A 23,052-nucleotide genomic window follows, 5' to 3' on the forward strand; every position below is an offset into this window, starting at 1 on the left:
TATTAAAGATTTTATTTATTTATTTGACAGAGAGAGACACAGCGAGAGAGGGAACACAAGCAGGGGGAGTGGGAGAGGGAGAAGCAGGCTTCCCGCCAAGCAGGGAGCCCGACGTGGGGCTCGATCCCAGGACCCTGGAATCATGACCTGAGCCGAAGGCAGACGCTTAACGACTGAGCCACCCAGGCGTCCCAGGTCTAAGGTAGTTCTTACTATAGGGCCAGATTATGCCTACTAAAAGGTTTAAAAACTTTTAAACCTTTCTGGAATTTCGACTGAATGCTCAGGGTGTTCAACAAGACATCTCTACTGTGGATGTTTGGAACTCACACATCTCCTAACCCAGCCTTGTGTCATCTCCGGCTGTTTAGAATTCAGCCAAAGTTGGATTTTTGGAGTTCCTTCTCTGCAGAGCTTCCTTTTCTCAGGTACTTTGCCATGCAAATTCTTGAGGGAGAGAGGCTCAATACCCTTGTTACCATAGTCCAGAAAGCACCTCTAGGCAGAAAGCCAGGGTGAGTGTGGGGGCTCACCTCATCTGTTTCTCTTCTCTCAGGGACCACTGTAAATTTCATGCATTTTATCCAGTTCTATAGTTTTTTGTTTTGTTTTATGGCAAGAGGACTAATCTGCTACCAGTTACTCTATCATGACCAGAAGCAAAAATCCCCTTCTTTTGTATGTTTACACTTCCATTTTACACATTCCCAAAACAGCATGTAGTAATCATTTTGCATGTATTTTTAAATTTTTACTTAAGTGGTATTATATTCATATTCTTCTATATCTTCCTTTTAAACTCAACATATATATTTTTTTGAGAGAGAGAGAGGGTGGGGAGAGGGGAGAGGGAGAGAGAGAATATTAAGCAGGCTCTATGCCCAGCACAGACACTGAGGTGGGGCTCAATCTCACAACCCTAAGATCATGACCTGAGCCAAGATCAAGAGTTGGACACTTAACCAACTGAGCCACCCAGGTGCCCCTAAACTCAACATATTTTTAATTTTTCTAAAAGATTTATTTATTTATTAGAGAACGTGTGTGCATGTGCACAGGGAGGGGCAGAGGGATAGAATCTTTAAGTAGACTCCCCACTGAGTGCAAAGCCCAATGTGGGGCTCGATCTCATGACCCATCAGGTGCTCCCAACGTATTTGTAAAGACCTATCCACATTTATGTATTCATTTAGTCACTTAGATATTTGGGTGTTTTTGAGTGTGTATTAAGTACAAGACACTGGGTAGGCAATTTGCACAAGATGGAAAAAGTTCCACTCTCATGGAGCTTAGAGTCTGGGGGCGGGGATATAGGCAGATAATAAACAGATAAACAATTCATATATAATGTCACCAATAAGTGCAATAAAGAAGAATGAGGGGCACTTGACTGACTCAGTCAGTAGAGCATGAGACTCTTGATCTCAGGGTTGTGAGTTCAAGCCCCATATTGGGTCTAGAGATTACTTAAAAATAAAATCTTAAAAGAAAAGAAAAGAAAAATGAAGCAGAGTAAGTGGATGCAGTGTGACTGGGGAAGGGCGACCAGACCAGGTCTCAGTGGAGGTGATATTTGAGCAGAAGCCTGACCCAAGTGAAGGTGTGAACCATGCAGATGTCTGGGGGAAGCCATTTCCAGGAAGAAGGCATGAGGATGCTGAAAAAAAAATAACATGTGAAAGTTTTAAGGAAGGGCATGACGTGATCTCATTTATATTTGAGAAAGTTCTTTCGAGTTGCTGGATGAAGAATGGATATTGGGAGGAGGTAGGGAGGCTGCTGTAGTAATCCAGGCAAGAGATAGCAGGAAATGATGGGGAGAAGTGGTCTTACTTGGAAAGTAGTTTACAGGCAGGGCCAACGAAATTTACTGCTAGGTCAGTATTGAATGAGGAGAAAGACATTTAAAGAACGATGCCAAAGTTATTGGCCTAAGGAACTAGACAAATGAAATGCCCTAAACTGAGATGGGGACATTTTGGGCGGCAAATGAATAATTCTGCTTTGAACATGCTACTAGGTATAAGACAACGTTTAGGTAACTAAGGGTGGATGTCCTTAGCTGAGACTGGGATTGGAGATAGCGTTTCTGTATAATCCATGTACAGATGGCTTTTAAAGCTATGCTGCTGAATGAGAAGCCCTAGGAACTGAGTATGGAGAAGAGACACCTGAGCCCTGGGCATGTCAATACTTAAATGTAGGGTCTTCCTCTTATGGAATCCAGCAAGAGACTGGTAAGAAGTAACCATCAAGGTGGGAGGAAAACCAGGAGAGTATGGAATCCCAGAAGCCAGTGAAGGCAGGAGTGACCTCCTGTGTGTTCAGTGCTGCCAAGTGGGTACCTGTGGATGTCATCAGTGACATGTAGTAATGCAGTTCATTTTAACTGCTGTCTAGCAGTCCATCACGTGAAGAGAGAAGGCTCCTTCCTCTGTCTCCCATCATTTAGGTGAACATTTGCAGTGATCATTCCCGAACAAGCTACTGATTTGAGCACATGCAGCGGTGTTTCTCTTTGGAGCCTTTCTAGGGATGGAATCACTAGATTATTAAGAAAGATATGCACAGCTTCAACTTGACAAAACAGTGCCAGATTGTTTCCCAAAATGATGGTGCCATCGTCAATTCCTATGTTCAGTGTTCAAGAGCCCCCACTGCTTCACATCTTTGCCAACATTTGCTATTGCAGACTTTAGAATTCTTGCCATTCACATTTTCCTGAGTCCTCGTGAGGTTGTGTCTCTGCCATTTGGGTTTCCTTTTAGGTGACCCACCTGTTAATATCCATTGCCCAGTTTTCAAGGGAGTTGTCTTTTTTTTTTTTTTTTTTTAGTTTGTATGATTTCTTTATATATTCTGGACACTAAACAATGTCTTTTAAGTACATTGCAAATATGTATGTCACACCCAGTCTGTGGTGTGTCTTTCTAGGGTTGTGTGGTGTGTGTGTGTGTGTGTGTGTGTGTGAGAGAGAGAGAGAGAGAGAGAGAGAGAGAAATATAAAAGCTTTTAGTTTTGTTGAAGCAAGTCTATCCATTTGTTTTGTGTCTTATTTAAGCAACCTTTCCCTACTTGAAGGTCATGAAGATACTTGCCTATCTTTTGTTCTAAGACTTTTAAAGTTTTGTTTTTTGTTTTTTGTTTTTTTTTAGTTTATATATGTTACAGTTAATGCATCTGAAATTTATTCTCTGTAGGGTATGAGGTAGGGATCTTTTATGTTTTTTGTTTGTTTGTTTCCTATCATGAAGTCCAGGTGTCCTGACCTCTCCAGCCTTTTCCCATTGATGTGTACGGCCACCACCATCACATCCAGTTCCCTACTGGGGTCTGGGTCTGATTGGGCTCTTTTTTCTTGTTCCACTGATCATATTGCCCATTCTTGGACCCATACCCTGAAGTTTTCATTATTGAACTTTATAGGAAATTTGATATCTGGTAGGGTCAGTTGGGCAAAAGGAGGATTATTTGCTTTTTGCTTTGAAGTCACTTGTCTTTAAACAACTGTCCATCGTGTACTTAAAATAGCACTGGCTGCACTTAGGAAAATCTATTTGCCACTCACATTTCAAGAACCGATCTGTGGCATGAAAGGGGCGGCCCTCACTTTTCTGTGAAACTCTGGGTACTTTTACTTTTGGCTTTCCACACCCCTGCCCCGCCAACTCTCACCTCCGGTTTTTCAGGTTATGATGTCTCTGAACCATGGGGCCGCTCTTCCGGTATTTACACGTGGTGGGTATTTTGTGACTGGGCTGCGGTACCAATTTCATTGGTTATTGCCAACCAGACCGTAGTGACAGGCCTGATGGGTTCTGGGGTTTCCTGTTGCCTCACCGGCACTGAGACCCTGGATTCTAAAAATAAAAGCACAAGAAACCACCGTGACCTCACGGTCCCTGCTTGCATGGTGCTCTGAGGGCCAGGGCTGTTTTCACCCCCGCGGCCTGGCCCAGCCTGGGCCCTGCTCCCCGCCAGAGCAGCGTGCGGTCCGAGTGGTCTGGACGGGCTCTGAGGGCCTCCCTGGCTGAGCGCTGGCTCTCTCTCCCCCTTCTCCAGGCCAGCTCCCGCAGGGCCAAAGTGGCTCCAGCCAAGAGGATGAGCAAGTTCTTGAAGCACTTCACTGTCGTTGGGGACGATTACCATGCCTGGAACATCAACTACAAGAAATGGGAGAACGAGGAGGACGACGAGGAGGAGGAGCAGACGTCCCCGGCACCTGCGTCCAGCGAGGAGGGCAGAGCCCCTGACCCAACGGCAGCCCCCGTCCCCGTGCCCCGGCCCCCCCTCGACTTCAGGACCACACTGAGGAAGCTCTTCAGCTCCCACAGGTTTCAGGTAGGTGGGCAGAGGCCCAAGATGCCCGGGGTGGGGCAGAGCCATCAGCCAAGAGTCACGAGGTCGGGGTGGGGGCCTAGCTCTGCCACCGCCCTGTTCGTTCGACGTCTGTCACCTGAGTACTAACCCTGTGGCAGGCGCCCCGTACAGCGCTGGGCAGATCCCGTGCCACCGGGGATAAAGTAAGTCACTGTCCAAAGTCAGTGCAAGGTCTGTCACCTGATGAGTGAATGAACAAAACGTAGGCTGTCCACACTCGGCCGGGAAGAGGAATGAAGCAGTGACCCCTGCTATGAGTGGATGAACGCTGACAAGGTGACGCTCAGTGAGAGAAGCCAGACACAAAAGACCACATGTTGTCTGAGTCCGTTGATGCGAAATGTCCAGCAGAGGCAAATCCAGAGAGACAGACAGCAGACTGGTGGTTCCAAGTTGGAGGGAGGGCAGAATGGCAAGGGGCTGCTTAATGGGTACAGGTTTCCATGTGGGGTCATCAAGACATTCCAGAACTATTCGTAGCGGTGATGCTTGTGCCACCTTGTGAAGGTGCTTGATGCCCCTGAACTATACACCAGCTTCAAAATGGTTCCAGTTTTGTTATGGTGGATTTTATGTTTTGCAGATTTTACTATACCTACACAAAAAGTAAACAAAGGGTAAACACTGGAGGCAGAGAAAACGTTCCTGCATTCATTCGGCAAACATTGAGTGCCTGCCCTGAGCTGAACAAGGCCAAGAGGGTCCTGTGCCTCCCAGAAGTATCACCCTGGGGGCTTCAGTCTCCTATTTTGTGGAGCAATCTGCCTGGTGTAGTCCACAGCTGACCTCCGGGTGCGCTTACGGGAGAACACGAGAGGGACACGCAGACTTCAAAGAACAGTGAAGGGTTCTTTGTCGGCATCTTCCGACTTTGAAGGACAAAAATGCAGGTTGAGTGTGGCGGGGCCCTGTCTCAGCCCCCAGCCCTGGGTGTCTGGAAACCTGTTCTGAGGGCCCCCGAAGAATGCAGGAGGCCCAGGACACTGGGGAAGCATGCAGGCCCTTGTCCGCCCAGGTCCCGTGGAGCCAATCCGGGGACCCTGTAGCAGATGTCCTCCTAAACCGAAATAAATCAGTGCCTCCCTAGAGCTGACTTCCCTTCTGGAAGCACAAACAGCCCTTGCCTCTCCCACCACTGACTTTGTTCCAGGGTAAAATAGAAAAAAAAAATTATTTTGGTCTTTTTCTCGCTTTCATGTAGCTTAGAGAAACGAAGCAGGCCAAACACCCCCAGCAGGCCTCGCAGCTCCGTGCGTTCCTCTGTGGCTGTGACAGGAAAGGAAACGTGGTATTAAGTTGTTGGGGTTGAAATCCCAAACCCTCAATTTCAGAAGCAGAAGGAAGGAGCCAGTTTCCTTCCAGCTGCAAAGGGAACCCTGGGCCTCCCTGCTCTGGGAGGTCCTTCATCTCCTGACTGGGCCACAGGGCTGCCCGCTGAGCCAGGACCTCCAAGGACAGTCCTCCTGGAGAAGCAGCTTGACCACTGAAACATAAGCAGAGATGCTTAGTCATTCACTGGACAGTGATTTCTCGAGCAGTTACTTCTGTGTGCGGGGGACAGAGCAGCAAGCACGGCAGGTACACCCCTGTCCTTACTCTCGGAGGACCGATGGTCTGTGGAGAGTCAGGCACTCCAGGAACCATCACCCAGACTGATGCTGGTTGCAAGTGAAGAGAAGCCCTCTGTAGGGAGACAGAAGGGGGCTCTGAGAGATCCTGGCGGTAGGGAGACACCTGACCTAGGATTGGGTGTCAGAGGACGTGTGGTGGAGGAGGCGACATTTCATCTGACGCCTGAAGGTTGGCCAGGGGTGAGCTCTGTAAATGTGGAAGGGAGGAAGTTTCCAGGCAGAGAGACTGTGTTTGCAAAGGGCCCAAGATAGGAAAGGATCTGCCGCATTCCTAGAATTGAGAAGGGTCCATATGGCTTACGTGTAGCAAGTAGAGGGAGACCTTGGCAAGAGAGGAGGTACTAGAAGGTCATCTGTGGGCAGTGGGCGGCCACGGAAAATCTACATGTATGGGTGGGAGGGAGTGACAGGACTAGATTTGTAGAGGGGCTCAGGGGGACCACCATGGAGCGGGGATACCAGTTCAGGGGTTTGATCTCAGCCAGTAGAATCAGCGTGCAAGAGGATTCTGGAATCCCTTTCTCGGATGCATTCTCTCTACCTGTTCCCATGGTCTGAAGCAGCCTAGGTGACCTGATATATAATTGCCATCACTTCTCATATAGGATGGTACAAGCAAGGGAGAGAATACAGAGTGTGTTGGGCCTCTGTGGAATCCATGGGTGGACAGGGTAGCTGAGCCAGGGGAGGATAGTCATGAAGGTCGAGGAGCTTCGCTTCATTACCTGCTCACTGTGGCGGAGTCCTGGAATAAGTACCCTTCACGTGTTACCTCATGTCATGCTCCCACTGTCAATCTAGGGTGGAAAATGTGGTCAACCCCATTTTCTCCAAGAGGACGTTGAAGCTTAGCGTTAACACCGGAGGCTCATGGGTCTTGAGAGATGTGCCCAGGGTCGAGGCTCATTCGGGAGCCGGCCCAGGGCTGGCGGCCCCGTAGCCGGCGCTCCCCACCACTGCATTCTCCGGCTGGGCCCGGCCCTCTTTGCCCCATCGGGACGTGGAATCAACCAGCTTCCCTGAATTCTCGGCGTTTCTCTTTGTGACGTGACTCCTCTCAGAAATAGCACTGCCCTGTGAAGCGGCAAATTCCGGTTCTGAGGATTAGTTGACAGAGGCCAGGACTGGGACGCAAGCATTGTAGTTTTGTGACCCGGGGTCGGTCTGTCTTGCTCTTCTTAATTGAGGAGGAATTCACATAAAGTTGGTCATTGTGAAGTGAATAATTCAGTGGTGTTTATGTGGCACTTCCACATGCTGTTCAGCCACCACCACCGTCTCGTTCCAGAACGCTCCCATCACCCCAAAAGGAGAGCCGGTACCCAGCAAACGATGGGCCCAGGCCCCGAGAGCCGCCGATGAGCTCTGTGCACGGACGTGCCCGCTCCGGCCTCCTCACGGCCGCGGAATCCGACGCCGCGCGGGCTCTGTCCGGCTTCTCTCAGCGCCGTGGCTTCTGCGGGCACCCGCTGCGGCGCGGGGCAGGGCTGCGTCCCTTCTCTGGCTGAATAGTCACTCAGTTTTTAATGTCTCCGTGCCTTGGTTTTAGACCAGATGAGCTCTCACGTCCCGTTAGCTCTAAAATAAAACCAGGATGAAGAAAGAAAGAAAAAGGAAAAACCACCCGCCGGAGGCTTGAGTCTTTATCGAGCTGCTGAATTTGGATATGTGTGAAAACGTCATGACTTTGCCAGGCAATTTCCGCAGTAAAGCACGTCCTCAAACGCTTGCGTTACTGAAGTGACCGGCCGCGGGCTGAGACGGTCGAAGGTTCCCGAGGCCGTTTTTCCCGCGGCCTGGTCGGTCTCAACCCGAGCGCAGGCGCCGGCGGAAAAGGGCAGAGCAACCTGCACAGTCTACCTGAGCGCGTCTGACGTAGGAAGCGGGGCCCCGAGGGAGGCAGTGGGGGGCCAGGATTCCCAAGGGAAGAGAGGGGTCACAGGTGGCCGCTGGGGTTCCTCGCATTGCTGCCGTTTCCCCCACCGGACACCATCACCCCCACCCTGCCACGAGAGCCCCCGGCAGCGTCTCCACCACCTCTGTCCCCGTGGGCCCCCCACCATCGGTGAGAGCACACGCTCCTGGCGCCCTGGTCCCCAGAGGCCTCCTCCGCCGGCAGGTCGCAGAGCCCCCGAGATGGCCTTTCTCACACCTCTCCTCGGTGCCCAGGAAGGCTCGGACTCCATCCGCCCCGCGCCCCCCGACGAGCCCGCGCCAGCCGGGCCGGGACCGACGGTTCCAGACAGAAGCCGTGCTGTGTGCACAGTGGGCAGCACTGAATCCAACTGCCTCAAGGCAGGCAGTCCCTGGAGGGACTTCCATGACTCAGATCTCTGAGGCGGATCTTTTTAATTATCTATTGAGCATCTGTTCTGGGTGTACCCTGGCAAGAAAATCTCCAGAAATAGGAAAATTAAAACTTAAAAAAATTTTCTTTTTTTTTTGCCATCTAGGAATTAGCAGTTTGGCTTGAGAGATGCTGAGAGACAGTGAATGAATACGAAAGACCGGTGGTGACTGTCACTCAGTGAGCCAGGCAGAACAGCGCTAGGAGGACAGGCACTGCCCGGGGGGCCGACAGGCCTGGAAGGTGCCTCCATCCTTGGCATCTTCACCCAGTGGTTTCCCCTAGATGCTTCTGGCCCTTAAAGATGGAAGGAGGGTCACGTTTTAGGTCTCACGGTTTCTCACTCCTTCCCTTGGTCTGCAGGTTATCATCATTTGCCTGGTCATTCTGGATGCCCTCCTGGTGCTTGCCGAGCTCATTCTGGACCTGAAGATCATCGAGCTTGACAAGAATGACTATGCCGCCAAGGTAGGGTGCTGGCAGCCCTTGACTACCATTCCCTGCACCTTTCCTGAGGTGGGCAGAGAGGGGCAGATAGCACCCTCCTGGAGTAGCAAGTCCTTAACAGACTAAGTTGACTGGGTGCTTTTAACCAAAGAGCAGGGAAGACGTCTTCTTTCCAAATTATAGACAAGCATTTGCTATAAGCAGGAAACCTCATTTCACTTGATGGCTTGAAGCTCGAGTGGTGCTAGACCACTGAGCTGAGGCGTGTCACTGCTTCTAGAGGGAGGATCTAACCAAGACAGTGACACTGTCCCATCTTCAGCGGCAGACGGGCTATTTCTCGGCCTGTCAACATTCTGACGTGGTCCCTGTGCTGGAGGTCTGCCCACTGTTTATTCTTCAATTCACAGCTGCTGCCTGAGCCCATCCCAGACATTTGTCCAGCCTTCCCAAGGCAGCTGCTAGTTTTTTTTCTGTGGCCAGCCCGAGTCCTTCCACAGATGGATGAATATTTTTCCTCTCCCTCTGCTTTTTTTTTTTTTTTTTTTTTAAAGATTTTATTTATTTATTTGACAGAGAGAGACATAGCGAGAGCAGGAACACAAGCAGGGGGAGTGGGAGAGGGAGAAGCAGGCTTCCCGCAGAGCAGGGAGCCCGATGTGGGACTCGATCCCAGGACCCTGGGATCATGACCTGAGCCGAAGGCAGACGCTTAACGACTGAGCCACCCAGGCGCCCTCTCCCTCTGCTTTTAACACCATCAGTGACATACCTGCTATACTGTCTTTTTCTTTTAAGATTTTTTATTAGAGAGAGAGAGAGAGAGAGAGCATTCGCACAAGCAGGGGGAGGGGCAGAGGCAGAAGGAGAAGCAGGCTCCCCACTGAGCAGGGAGCCCAACTCCGGGTGTGATCCCAGGACTCCGGGATCACGACCTGAGCTGAAGGCAGACGCTTAACCAACTGAGCCACCCAGGTGCCCCTGTCTTGTGCCTTTTTCAACTTTTTTTTTCCCTTCAACTTTTTATTATGAAAAATGGCAAATATACTTTTTGCTACATTTGCTTTATCTCTCTATATATCCACAAACACACCCATGTATTTTTGACTATTTGAAAGTAAGTTGGACATCAGGACACAAATACTTCAATATGCCTAAGGATAAGGTCTTTCTCCTACGGAACCGTAATCACATTATCACACCTAAAAAATTATCAATAATTCCATAATAACCAGTTTATATTCAAATTTCCTCATTTGTCCCAAGAATATCTGTTATAATGCTCTTTTTTCTTTTTTTCAAACTAGAATCCAGACTTCTGATACAATACTTGGTTATATCTCCTCAGGCTCTTTTAATCTAGAAGAGTCCTTCCACCTTTTTTCCCCCCAAGTCCAGCCAGTCATCTCGTAGGATGTCCCATGTTCTGGATTTGTCTGTTTCCCCAGAGGTCCTTCAACTTGTTCCCTTATTCCCTGTACACCAGGGGTTAGGTCTAGAGGCTCAATTAGCAAGAGTGCTTGGCTGGTGGGCTGTTTTCTTTATAGCATGGCATATCGCTATCAGTGATACTCACTGGGATCACGGATGGTAGTAAATGTGAGCTGTTCCACTGTCCAGGGGCACTTTCCCTTTGCAGTTAGAAATGATCTGCACAGTGACACTGGACGACCCTCCAGAGATCCTCTTCCCCAATTAGCATCCACCTGATGGTCACTGTCTGAGTCAGTGAATACACTGGGAGATGCAAACTGAGATTTCTATCATTCATTTCACATCTGGTAGGTGGGTTTTTTTGTTGGTCTTATATATATATATACATATATATACATAGAAGAGCTTTCCTTTTTTCCCCATATGTGTATGTATCACTAAGGACTCATGGATTTTTTTTTTTTATTCAGTGTATTACAATCATAGCCATTCAGTTCAGGGTCCAAATTGTCCTACTAAATTTGATCACTATCTCTTCAGGCTGACTGCTATATCCTTTTAACAGGACTCCGTAGTCTTTGAGCATTTCCTTGCTTTCTGGTCCAAGATAATGTCCCAGCTCACTTTGTATTTTCCCTGTCCTAGAATGGAAATGGTTACTTTAATGAAAACTAGTATATAAATCAAGATCTGGCAACCCTCTTCAATTACCATGTACCTTGGTGATTTTTAGTCAATACACAGGAGTCAGCCTTGGTCTTTAACAATTGCATAGCGCTCCGTATGGAAGTACTGTATTTGACAAGTGCCCTCCAGTAGATATTTCTATTCTACAAACAATGTAGAAAACCTTTTGTCTGCAAATGATGCTGCAGCAAAGATCCCTACAACATGCCTTTGTGTTGGTGTGAGCATAGCTGTGGGATGAAATCCTAGCATTGGAATTCCGGGGCCGAAGGGCACGGGGGAGGTTTTCAACCTGCCCTTGTCCCACTGCCCTTCCCAGGGTGGAGCAGAGCCCCTGTCTGTGGTGTCCCAGTCGTGGCCCCAGGCGGAGAACAGGGGATGGAGAACAGCCGCTGGAGTCTGGGATGGGTCAGATGAATGTATTCACTCTCTGTGCCCAGGCAGGTGGCTCTCCAGGCCAGCTCGTGGGCATGCCCTGCCCCGGCCTGTGGCCAGCCCTGGATCTGTTCTCACTGTGCCCCCTCTGTTCTCTCCAGGTGTTCCACTACATGAGCTTTGCCATCCTGACCTTTTTTATGATGGAGATCTTTTTTAAATTATTTGTCTTCCGCATGGAGTTCTTTCACCACAAGTTTGAAATCCTGGATGCCATTGTGGTGGTGGTTTCCTTCATCCTCGACTTCGTCCTCCTGTTCCAGAAGCACCAGTTTGAGGCTCTCGGCCTGCTGATTCTGCTCCGGCTGTGGCGGGTGGCCCGCATCATCAACGGTATGTCCCCCGTACCCCCAGGCTGCAGAGGGACAGCCGGCTGGGCAGAGCCCGGGAGGGGACCCAGGCGTCATGGCTCCTCCTCCTCCTGGCTAGTGTTTTCTAGAGAAAAATGAAGTGGTCTGATTCGGCGTCCCACCACCGCCTCTGTGGCTGCAAACTGACACCAAGTTACACATGCTCTAAGAGGAACCACCTTTCTCCATTAGGCCTTGTTTTCATGATTATTGGAAGATATTTACAGAAAGGGTCAAATGAATCTTTGATTAAGCCCCTCCAGCTTGGTTCCCAGAGCACCTTTGTTTTTAATTTAGTGTTTCCTGAAGAATGTTCTACCAAACCCCATCCCCCTGGGAGGGGCACCACTTGTTGGCATGAGGAAGCCTGAGAACTCTGAGTTCCCCAAATTGACCAAGTGGACACTTCTGGGGAAATAACACCTGTTAACATGTTGTAGACTTTGGCTCTAGAGAACACACTTGGGGAAATAATGCTCTACTATACTTCAGGTAAAGATCCCATTCCTCACACACACCCTAGTGGTGCAGGGAGGCTCTGTTTCTGAGAAGCCACGTTTCTGCTGTTAACTGCTCAGCTCTCAGTGAACTCTAGTCAGAGGTGCTCAAATGCGTCTGTGAACCCACCGCATCAGAATCACCTCCAGTGCTTCTGGAAGTCTGGCGTAGACCCTCACAGGGTGTCTATTTTTGAAGCGCTACCAGGTGATTTGGGTGTCCAGTCAGGTTTGGGAATCCCTAGACGAGGGCCCAGCACGATAGGCTCTCTCACTGCCAGGAGAATGAGTGAGGCGGGCCTGCCCTCTGACACAGAGCTCCTTCGCTTGGCAGCACAGTGAGTCCTATCCCAGTCTCCCCTGCTGGCAGGGCAAGTGTCACATCTCCGATGCAGGGCTGTGTGAGGGGCTCTGCCTGTGGGCACCGTGGGCTCCCCCTGGCTTGAGGAGCCAGTTTAGATCTTCTGATGAAAGCCCATTAAGAGTATTCATTTGGGCTCTGTCAAAAGAAATAAAGGAAGCTTTTCACTTATTATTGAATATGCTTATGCTAATTGATTATTCATCAAACAGAAAAATACTCTGTGCAAAGATTATGTACCACGGAGGTAGATAAACCATGCCCATGAACAACTCATGAATGCAGTTACTACCCTTTACTCTCGTTATCACACCACGGTGAGATCTGCTTTGCAGATAAAACCAAACATCTGAGATTTGTGCATTTTCTTTGTCTGAATGGTAGCAGGCCATAGGACTGCCTAACGCCCATTGTTGCACTGCTATCAAATTTCGTGGCAGGACATGAGAGGTCTGAAAAGGCAACACAAGCCTCAACTGGACTCAGACAACCAAGAATGCGGGGCACAAGGGGCCAGTGCTTCTGGGCTTCACGACCACTGAGTCCAGACGTGGTCACTCTTACTCGGACGGCGCGGAGCATCCCCAGTTGCTGCACAGTTTTGTGCGGCCACGTCCGCACCGTGGTGTGGGCACCGGGGAGCCATCGGATAAGGCTGATGACCCCTCTGTCAGCCGAGACTTAGTTGATCGCCTGACAGCTGAACTGGCCATAGCTGCGGGAGGAAGGAAACTGGGAAAGTGACAATCCCAAGGCTAAGCTTGAGCATTTCCAGCCTTGCACTTCCGTGGCTTTTATGGACAGTGCTGCTAAGTGCTAAGCCTCTGTCGTGAACAAGCTCTGTATGAAGGAGCTTAACACTCATCTGGTCAAGTGACTATAAAGGATTTCTTAGCCCATGCGAGCTGAAGGGAAATATTTCACAACTGGTTAATGAGCAGCTCAGAAATTAAAAATCTGACCTTCCTGGTTCTGATGCCTTTAAGCGATGGACTGTTTTGTCTGCCACCATTCTTCCCAACTGTATACACTTAGAAGGAAGACAGAGGTTTTTTTCAAGTGGTTCAATTAGAAACCTGTATCACTGAGACCCTCAATTATTTTACAGGAATAATTATCTCAGTTAAGACACGTTCAGAACGGCAACTGCTGAGGTTAAAACAGATGAATATACAGTTGGCCGCCAAGATCCAACACCTTGAATTCAGCTGCTCTGAGAAGGTAAGAAGACACTTTTGGGCAAATGCCATCTGTTTGCCTTCAGTACGGTGCTTCTCCCTACGAGGCCCTTGCTCGGACGCTGCCCTTGGCTCAGTCTTCCTTGTTCTTGCAGATTAGCATCACCTCCTTCCCCAGAGCTGTGCCAGGTACCCCTCCACTGAGGACCTCTTGTCACTCCAGCACCCACTAGACCCCCGCTGACCGTAGCGGGCTCTGCTGGCAGACTCCACGGGGAGCATAGCGTTCATTCAGCTTTGCGCCCTTGGGGCCCACTGAATGATTCCCACATCCCTGGTGAGGCGCAGAAGGTAAACTGAGTTATCTGTCTGCTTTTGTAATGACAGGAACGAGAAATTGAAAGGCTGAACAAGCTATTGAGACAGCACGGACTTCTTGCTGAGGTCAACTAGACACGCGCCTGCTCCATCCCGAAGAGAAGACCCTTGCCTCTCGGGCTTGTGCCGCTGACGAGAAAGACAGCTGCCCCTCCTGGGGCCGTTTCGGGGAGAGGTTTGGTTTGATGCCTTTGCCTCGCCCCCACCCAGCTCAGATTCTGGGGGGCTGAGGAGGAAAGTCTGTGGGAAGGCTCGCTCTTTCTTGGCGTGACCAAGAGCTTCCCATCCCATTCTCACCCCCTACCACAATGTATCACAAACTATATTTTCTCATGTTAAACAAACAATGGACTCTTGCTTAAAATGAAGGACAAAGCTGGACGACTTGTATATAAAATTTAATCTCATCAAATGTACTTTTCACATTTCGCATGTATGAGGAACCAGTGCATCATTTCATATGAGCATTCTGAAAGACAAAAGAAAAAAAGGAAGCTACCTTAGCTACTAGCCCATTCTAGAAAAGTCTTGTCGTCTTAAGCTGGTCTCAACAGCTCCTCTTCGTGCAGATTCCCCCAGAGAGGTTGTTCTCAGGTACCCAGCCCCCTCCTCTGCAGCCTCCAGCTTCTAACTGGCTCTACCTTGTTCTGCCACCTGACAACGTTTTTCTCAATTACTGTACAATTAACGTATAAAAGAAACTCCTCCCCTCGGGCCCTCCTACTCTATTCTTTCCAGCATCAACTGCTTGGAACCGCTCTGTGGCATCCCATACCACGAGGTGGAGAGCTCCAGTGCCTGCCACGGAAACAGCAATTAGACCCAAGACTCCATGTAATGAAGATGACACTGGGGGAAGATCCCCTCATGAGGCCGAGTACTCTACTCGCACGCATGATTTTACATACAATACTTTGCTATTTTTGTATTCATTTCCATGGGGCCTGAAAAGGAAAGAAAACCTGAACTACAATGAGTATTTTAAAAAGAACTCACATTGAAGAAGAGGATGCATAAACTGGATAAACCCTCAACACCTGAGCTACTTCTGGGTCTGTCCCCTTTACAATCTTCCCAAAGGTGCAATTTGGTTTCTGCACATGACCTACGTGGCTGACAGTACTGGAAATCACCAAGACCAGATGGTGCCCCATTCTAAGGTCAAACCAAGGAAAATAAAATTTCCAAAAGGAGGGGAGTGAGTGAAGAGGGGAAGTGTGTGGTCTGAGGGTAACCCCACGGGTCAGAGGTAGAATACCAGGATGTGTCCAAGGGAGCCCAGGCCCCAGAGCACTCAATTCTAGAGGTGATTAACAACTTACGTCAAACAAACGGAAAGAAGAAATTAAACGGCAGCCTGGCATTGATGGTTGGCCGAGCTCTGAAGCCTGCCTCCGCAGGGGCAGATGCATCCACAAAAGCAACCGCAGTGGAAATGAGAACCGTCCTCTCATTTCCTGAGCTGGTCTGTAATAAAAAGAGTGTTGCAAGCCCTGCCTTCCAGTGTGCGCTCCTGCGCTCGGGATAACAAAGCTGGGACAGGCCGCATTCTGGAACCTTCCTCACGTGACCGCGGTCAGTGCATCTCCTAGGCATGCAGAGGCCTCCTCAGCCGCTCACTTGGGTGAGAGAGTTTTTACCTAGGTTGTCCTAACCCACCAATGTCGGCCACAACTCCATTTTCAAAGAATTTTAAAGATCAAATCTAAACAAGAATGCTAGTATCAATTCAACTGTTGTCAGTGGGTTTTCTCTAATGCTGAACTGTTTTAAGAATTCAGATTAAATTTCAATAATTTTTTCACAAAATAAATTTCACTATCACACTTGAGTTTTGTCTGGACTTATGTCTTAACCTACACCTTGAAACCCAAGTTAGACCTACCTCAGGAAAGGAGGATGAGAGGAGACTTGCAGTCACGTTTACTATTTTAGCCTGTGGATTCAGTAAGGACCCGTATTTAGTCCACTTCACTTCTATCACCAAAGCCATCGGGAGCTGGCAAGAATCCTGCACAACAAAATGCCATTAATCAATCTGAACATTACACAACCTCATGTCAAACTTAATCTGCAGTTCAGAGTTTTAATTATAAAATGTTTCACATAATACAAAATGTTCTGAACAAGACAGTGAAGAGACTCTAGAAGTTCAGATAAAAACAGCTGAGAGCACATATTTTAAAGTACTCGATGCTCCAGAAATATTTTAACACCGAAAGCAGCATTTTTCCAACCTCTCCTGTTTCTAGAGGCCAGCATTACTTGGAAGTTGTGGCGATCCCAACACCAAACCATGGAACCTTGGGCCCCAACTTCATCCAGCTCAGAGATTCTTGAGGGGAGAAGCTGGCATGGGGCGGGGCAGGGGGGGGGGATGGCAGGAGTCATAGAAATTAAACCTAATTGCATATCACGTTAAAATGCACCCAGAGGAAATGTAAATGCTTTCTCTGATTTCATCACTTGGTGATTAAGGTGTTACACGGCGGTATACAGCCGAGTCTGTAAGATACTAACTCTCCGTGTGAGCCGAGAGCAGCGCGGGCCTGAGGCCTCTGCCCCAGGGAAGAGCGGCCGAGGGGACCTTCCCAACCCTTTCCCTGCCTTTACTTCGCGTTTGTTGGCAAATGCGAGGACCGCTGAAGCAGCACAACAGGTAGAAGGAATTCCACTGTAATACTCTACTTCTGTGTCTGTTTGAAATTTCCCCACAATAACAAGCTTTTTAAAATATGCCTCTTCAGGGCATGAAAAGCTAGCAAGCAAGCCTGCTAAATTTGGTGCCTGCCAAAAAGGCACTGGTGGAACTCCTTAGCTGGGAACTGCCTCTTAGGAAGGCTGCAGGCTGGAGAAGAGGCAACACGCAGCCCAGGGAAGCTGGGCCTGGCACCTGCGCGCAGGTCTGCTGCCACCTGCGCGCGGGTCTGCTGCCACCAGAGTTTCCCGAAAGGTAGGTACAAAACCCGCCCCGGGCCGTCTGAGCTCCCTGCACCAGCACAGACCCCGAAAATGCGAATGTCTGCACTGCCTCTCCTCCCAACCTGTCTTCCCTTCTGAGGGGGTAGTAACAATGTCTTAACCTATCTCTGAGAAGCCAGAAGCAATGTGCCTGGTTCACTGAGGCGGCAGCGTTGAGCCAAGACTGAGCAGCTGAACAGCAGGGACTGAGTAATCCTGGGTCTCTGCTGGGGACTCCGGAGGAGGGCCAGATCAGAGCTGGAGAGTGGGTGCTCACCCCCATTGTCCCCCTGCTATAAATATGCTAAGCAGATGAGAGGCCTGAGAAGCTGTGACACAAAAGCTGGGCAATTAAAGGATAAGATGGAGAGCACGCCTCCAGTGATGGGGACCAGCCCACACTCTGATGGCTGAGACAAAAGAAAAAGGTGGGTAGAGGAATCACGTGTGATCAGGAACCTCTTTGTAGGATGTCAACTTCCATTAAACTCTTTGGGGAACTTTGGAATTGAAAGCTCTCACATGCGGGCTGCCTTTATAGACCAGGGAACAATGGCTGGGGCAGTGATGTGGACAGGAGGAGTCTCACTTCCTGCCACAGTCCTCACACTCTGTCCTATCATGATGCCTCATGTCACACCAACAATGATCGTGGGAATAGTCAGGATGGTGGTGAGTCCCCATGTTTGGAGCAACCACTAGGCCCCACAAATGTTACCTCGTTTAACTCAACAACCCCACGAGGCTGATACTATATAGCTCTCACTTCCTATTTCACAGATGAGGAAACAGGCTCAAACCCTCAAAGGCAAGAGGGCTAACAAAGCGCAAAATCAGTTTTCAAGACCCAGGCCCATCTGATAACAAAGCCCGAGTTCCTACCCAGAGCCATCCGCCTCCTCAACAGGTGGCTCCCCCAGCTGCCTCTACCTCCCCACAGGGCGGAGGAGCAGTGGGAGGAGGAGAGACCACTGGCACGTGGCCTTCAGCTTCCCCCTTACCTTCATGTGGGATGCCTGGGTGATGAAGCGGACCGGTACCCAGTCCAGCACATCCTGGGCCTGGGAATTTCCAAAAGGGGCCACATAATCTGGGAAGCCTTGGCCCTTCAGGAGGCTTTTCACTTTCTGCACTGCGAGCTGGCACGTGATGGCTTTGGGCAGTCTTTTGGGAAGGAAAAAGAGGTCGATGGAATGGGGCTGTTGTTCATTCCAACAGTTCTCCAGGCCTCAACAACACGCGTGCCCTCTCCGGTTGCTTTATTTTCTCTCTCTCCAAACGGATTATTTGACAGAAGCCAAAGTGTCTCTAACTCTGAGAAATCCTGGTTGGCCAGGGAGAAACAAAACAATGTTTCCCAAACTGTGTTCCACTGAGAGGCTCTGTACAAGAGTTCTGTGGCCAAAAGTTTGGAAAATATTGCATGCCCATGTCCCTCCTGCAGCACACTGGCATATAAGGGCTCTGAGAAGTCCTTACAGTAAGGAATCGTGTTTTTAACTTTAATTTGGTGTTCCTCAAACATATTAATTGGACCACAGACATAGCCCTACTGACTCTTTAAGATATATATTTTTTTTATTGTTATGTTAATCCCCATACATTACATCATTAGTTTTAGATATAGTGTTCCATGATTCATTGTTTGTGCATAACACCCAGTGCTCCATGCAGAACGTGCCCTCCTCAATACCCATCACCAGGCTAACCCATCCTCCCACCCCCCTCCCCTCTAGAACCCTCAGTTTGTTTTTCAGAGTCCATTGTCTCTCACTGACTCTTTAGAAATGTAATCCAAGGAACACCCTCTGAGAAATTCTGGTCTAAAGGGATCAGAACCAATAATATAAATAGTATCTGTTGGTCTAACCAAAACAATGATGTAATTACCCTGGGGGCAAGGAGGGATGGGAAGTGACTGGATGGCAGGGGTAGGGGAAGAAAGGGGAAAGAGCCAAATCCTTGCCTTCCATAGTGGGAACTCAACAATTCATAAAACCAAAGTGTGAGGAAATAGTATTACATACAGGTTATTGACAGATTTGGGAGTCAATTTCCAAAAACTCAGCTACAGGAGTTGCAAGTGATCACCTGCAGAGTGGGGGAAATGAAGGTAAGAGCTGGTGTCTTTATAATAAGCCAGGCAGGGCTGTTTGATACCTTACGCTCTGTATACGCTAAAGAGATAAAAACAGAGATCACATTCAGGCTTCTTCTCACTGGGTTTGTTGCACTACGTATATTAAAATTCAGAAATACAGGAAGGACTTCCAAGCAAAGTATTTTTACTGTGAACTCAAGTGCTGTGCAACCTTAAGACCTACAAAAGCCTTGGGATTTTTACCCTGCCATGTCTGATAAGAAAAATGATTGCAACAGTTTTCCTTTGAATCACGACAAATGGTTTATGGTTGTGAAAATTAAAATTAGAAAACAGAAGTACTGTCACTGGTGCTAACAGGTCACCCTGTGGCTTTCACAGGCGCTCGCTGGCTGACGCAGAGGTTTGATTAAAACGGGGAAGAGTAGGAATGCTTTGTTTTCTGATCAACACAGACAAGTTCCAAAAGCAGCAAGTTCCTTTCTTACCTTAGTTTACAGCCAGACTGCATATCATAACCAAATAATACTGGGGTCCGGATCCCCTCGACTGCTAAGCAGTCTTGCTCGGCTGTGCTACGAAGAATAGTAAGTTGTCCAAATCTGTTCATGGTCTGAATAATCCCAGATATTCACAGAAAGTTAAGGGACAATCACCCAGTACTAAGGCAGTCTGATTCTCAGGACACGGTGACAAATGTGTGACATGAGACAGGAGTGAAACCCAAATAACCCTTCTCCGGGCCTCTGCGATCTTGACAGTCATTTCCCAGGACAGAGCAGAAAATAATTCTATTTTCCTTGAGTAGTAGATTCTCAGAAGAAAAATCCTCAGAAACTGTTCCTCCAAAATCATTCCAAATTTTCCGAAATTACTAAATTTAAGAGTTTCTGCTTGAGTATGTAATTAAATATATCTAAAAGTCTGTCAACTTTTCTGTCCTAAGATTTTCATTATAAACCACATTCTCCTGGGCCCTGCTGTTCCACTCCCAACCACCAGTGTCCACACGGCCCATCTGCTGTGCAGCAGACCCACCACCCACCAGAGCCACCCAGAGAAGTCCCGGCCCGAACGAACCTCCAGCCGACAGGACCCTCAGCAATAAACACACACGTGGACAGGGAAATCAGCCTTCTCCACAGAACCAAAAAGGATATCCCTTCTGAGGCTGAAATCCAGCAGCTAATGGGAGCCCCACAACATAACCAGGGTTTCCACTGAGAGGAACTGGCTTTGTATTTTGCTGAAAGACAATGCAGAAATGCCCCCCAATAATTCTCATTTTAATAAGGAAATAGAGTGAAAATAAAACACTTTTCACAGTAAAATCTGGGATTTCCAACAAATGAAAGAATTTCTCCCCCTACTCAGAACTATAAATATATCTGCTGAGTGTAGGAGTACATCATTCTATAAAAGAATGAGCTCGCATGGAAGAGAATCTTATTCCCGGAAAGGAAAAAGATACAAGGACTCTGCCTGATTTTGTTACAAACATGCTACATTAAGCCCTTTGTTTAGTACAAGTGGATAGATGGTAAGACTTCTAAACAGATTTTTTTTCACTAAGAAGTTATGACTTTTTTACTTGCGATTAAATACGTGTATAGGGTGCCTGGGTGGCTCAGTTGGTTAAGCGACTGCCTTCGGCTCAGGTCAAGATCCTGAAGTCCCGGGATCGAGTCCCACATCAGGCTCCCTGCTCAGCGGGGGGTCTGCTTCTCCCTCTGACCCTCTTCCCTCTCTTGCTATCTGTCTCTCATTCTCTCTCTCTCTCAAATAAATAAATAAAATCTTAAAAAAAAAAGATATTATCCTATTAAATAAATAAATAAATAAATAAATACGTGTACAAAAGTGATCAAACTTACCTGAATGAAATGAATTTCAAACTTCTGCTCGAGTGGAACCACTGGCCCGCTCACTGTCCCCAGAAGGAGAGCAAGGCCAGCCTGCGCTATCTCCCCTGCCGCTGTGTAGGTGAGGCTGTACTTGACCTGCAAACACAATGGCACTCCACACACACCCGTGCCCGCTGCATGAGTAACTCCAAATACACAGAGGAGGCAAATCCTCTCCCAGTTCTCCACTCGCAGCAGCTTTTCTCTCCTGTCCCATCAGATTTCGGGAGGTAACGCCTCAGCACCACCCCCAGCTGACAGGGTCATTTGAGCCTCTCTGTACCTAGTTATATGAATTCCAAATCAGCAGGTTTGAACAGAGTGTGATCAATCTCTGCAGAGGAAATGTGTTAAAACAAAAGCAACAAAAAACAAATTCTGACATATTCGTGAAAGTCTCTAGGTTTGTGGAGAAAAATCACACGCAATTATTTCAGAGACCTTACTTAAGGAAGCATCCTCTAATGACATGGTGTACCGGCAAGCAGGAGGGCAAGCCAAGAACACCAATACCTCAGGACAGGCCAGAACCCCCTTTGGAGGGCATCCAGTTACCCCCTCAGGACCACGCAGCTTGAGTCTGCCACACACAGACTCAGCTTTCCAAGCCAAATCGGGTACCTACCTCAAGAACGACATTAGTGCAGATTTTAACATCCCCAGCCTCAACAAGAGTCTGGTTCAATACGACCGAGTCCTCCAGTCGGGTTAGTGTTTTATTCAGAGACTGAACGAGGATAGACTGAACAGTGATAGGGATCTGCAAAGCAAAGGAGAGCTGGCTCACTAAGGACACTGTCCAACAGAGATGAATGAGTCACAGTGACGAGAACCTGAAGACAAACCTCTGCAAATACACTGCCAAGCAGGGAAAAACACGCAAAAGAACAATATGCACACTCTAATTGTATACTCGCAAAAATACAGATAGATACTTATACGTACATGCCTTTACATAGGAAATACTAGAGAATATAACCACAACTTTAAAAGTGGTTCTCTCTGAAAACCTACGTTCACACAAAAACTTGTATACAAATGTTCACAGCAGCATTCATAACAGCCAGAAACTGAAAACAATGCAAATGTCCATCAACTGATAAATGGAAAAATAAAATATAGTATATCCATATAAAAGAATATTATTCATCCATAAAATGGAATAAAGGGCGGATTCATTCCACCACATAGATGAATCTTGAAAACATGCTAAGTGAAAGAAGCCAGACACAAAAGGTCACATATTACATGATCCCATTTATAGGAAATGTCTAGAACAGGCAAATCCATAGAGACAGAAAGTAGATTAGTGGTTGCCCAGGGGCTGAGAGGTTTGGAGAAGAATGAGGAGTGCCTGCTAATGAGCACAGGCGTTCTTTCTGAGGTGATGAAAATGTTCTGGAATTAGGTAGTGGTGATGGTTGCACAACCCTGTGAACACACTAAAAACCACTGAATTGTACACTTAAAAATGGTGAGTTTTATGGTATGTGAAATATATCTCAAACATTCATACACACTCACAACTCCATCATATCACCCAACATGTGTATACGCTCCCCTCCACAGCACAGCTCCTACCGATCATGCACTCGCTCTGTACACACGTGTGCCCGTGCTCCACAGTCCCAGGACACACGCCCCAACCCCCACACCCTCCCTAAACATAGGCTTGACCCAATTCATGAACAACTTCTACACGCACCCTTACACATACACACTAGGTGGTGGGTCATGGGAAGAGAAAACAAGAGACAAGTCTTTCAAGCAGAATCAGGAAGTCCTGAATAACCCCATGCTATTAAAGGACATCTTTCATTTATGGCCACTGGCAGCAGAGTGACAAGCAGCAGGCAATCCTTCAAATGGCTCAACCCTCTAGGGAGTTGGCCTCTTCATACTGTGCGACAAATCTGACATTTGCACTAAATGTCAGCACTTAGAAACCACTGTTTAGGAAG

At 48.1% G+C, this 23,052-nt stretch overlaps 2 protein-coding genes across 11 annotated transcripts in view; one reads left to right on the forward strand and one right to left on the reverse strand.

Annotated features, from left to right (window-relative positions):
• The window catches only part of HVCN1 (hydrogen voltage gated channel 1), a 33,871-nt gene extending 19,644 nt beyond the window's left edge, over positions 1-14,227 (forward strand). For both annotated transcript variants that reach the window (XM_032431380.1, XM_032431381.1), the window contains 5 exons: positions 4,063-4,341; positions 8,722-8,826; positions 11,463-11,694; positions 13,678-13,790; positions 14,135-14,227. In XM_032431380.1, coding sequence (XP_032287271.1) covers positions 4,063-4,341; positions 8,722-8,826; positions 11,463-11,694; positions 13,678-13,790; positions 14,135-14,200 — 795 coding nt within the window. In that variant the 3' untranslated portion in view covers positions 14,201-14,227. The remainder of the gene's footprint in view (positions 1-4,062; positions 4,342-8,721; positions 8,827-11,462; positions 11,695-13,677; positions 13,791-14,134) is intronic.
• Positions 14,220-23,052, reverse strand: part of TCTN1 (tectonic family member 1) — a 28,891-nt gene continuing 20,058 nt past the window's right edge. For 7 of the 9 annotated variants that reach the window (XM_032431373.1, XM_032431374.1, XM_032431379.1 and 4 more), the window contains 8 exons: positions 21,717-21,851; positions 21,062-21,187; positions 20,348-20,433; positions 19,676-19,816; positions 18,088-18,250; positions 16,011-16,136; positions 15,448-15,592; positions 14,222-14,594 (listed from right to left, as the gene is read on the reverse strand). In XM_032431373.1, coding sequence (XP_032287264.1) covers positions 15,449-15,592; positions 16,011-16,136; positions 18,088-18,250; positions 19,676-19,816; positions 20,348-20,433; positions 21,062-21,187; positions 21,717-21,851 — 921 coding nt within the window. In that variant the 3' untranslated portion in view covers positions 14,222-14,594; position 15,448. Of the gene's footprint in view, positions 15,593-16,010; positions 16,137-18,087; positions 18,251-19,675; positions 19,817-20,347; positions 20,434-21,061; positions 21,188-21,716; positions 21,852-23,052 lie in introns of all 9 variants that reach the window. The other 2 variants (XM_032431370.1, XM_032431371.1) reach the window with 2 other exon arrangements.

Source organism: Phoca vitulina, unplaced genomic scaffold (assembly GCF_004348235.1).
Source record: "Phoca vitulina isolate PV1807 unplaced genomic scaffold, GSC_HSeal_1.0 scaffold46, whole genome shotgun sequence".
NCBI classification, from domain to species: domain Eukaryota; kingdom Metazoa; phylum Chordata; class Mammalia; order Carnivora; family Phocidae; genus Phoca; species Phoca vitulina.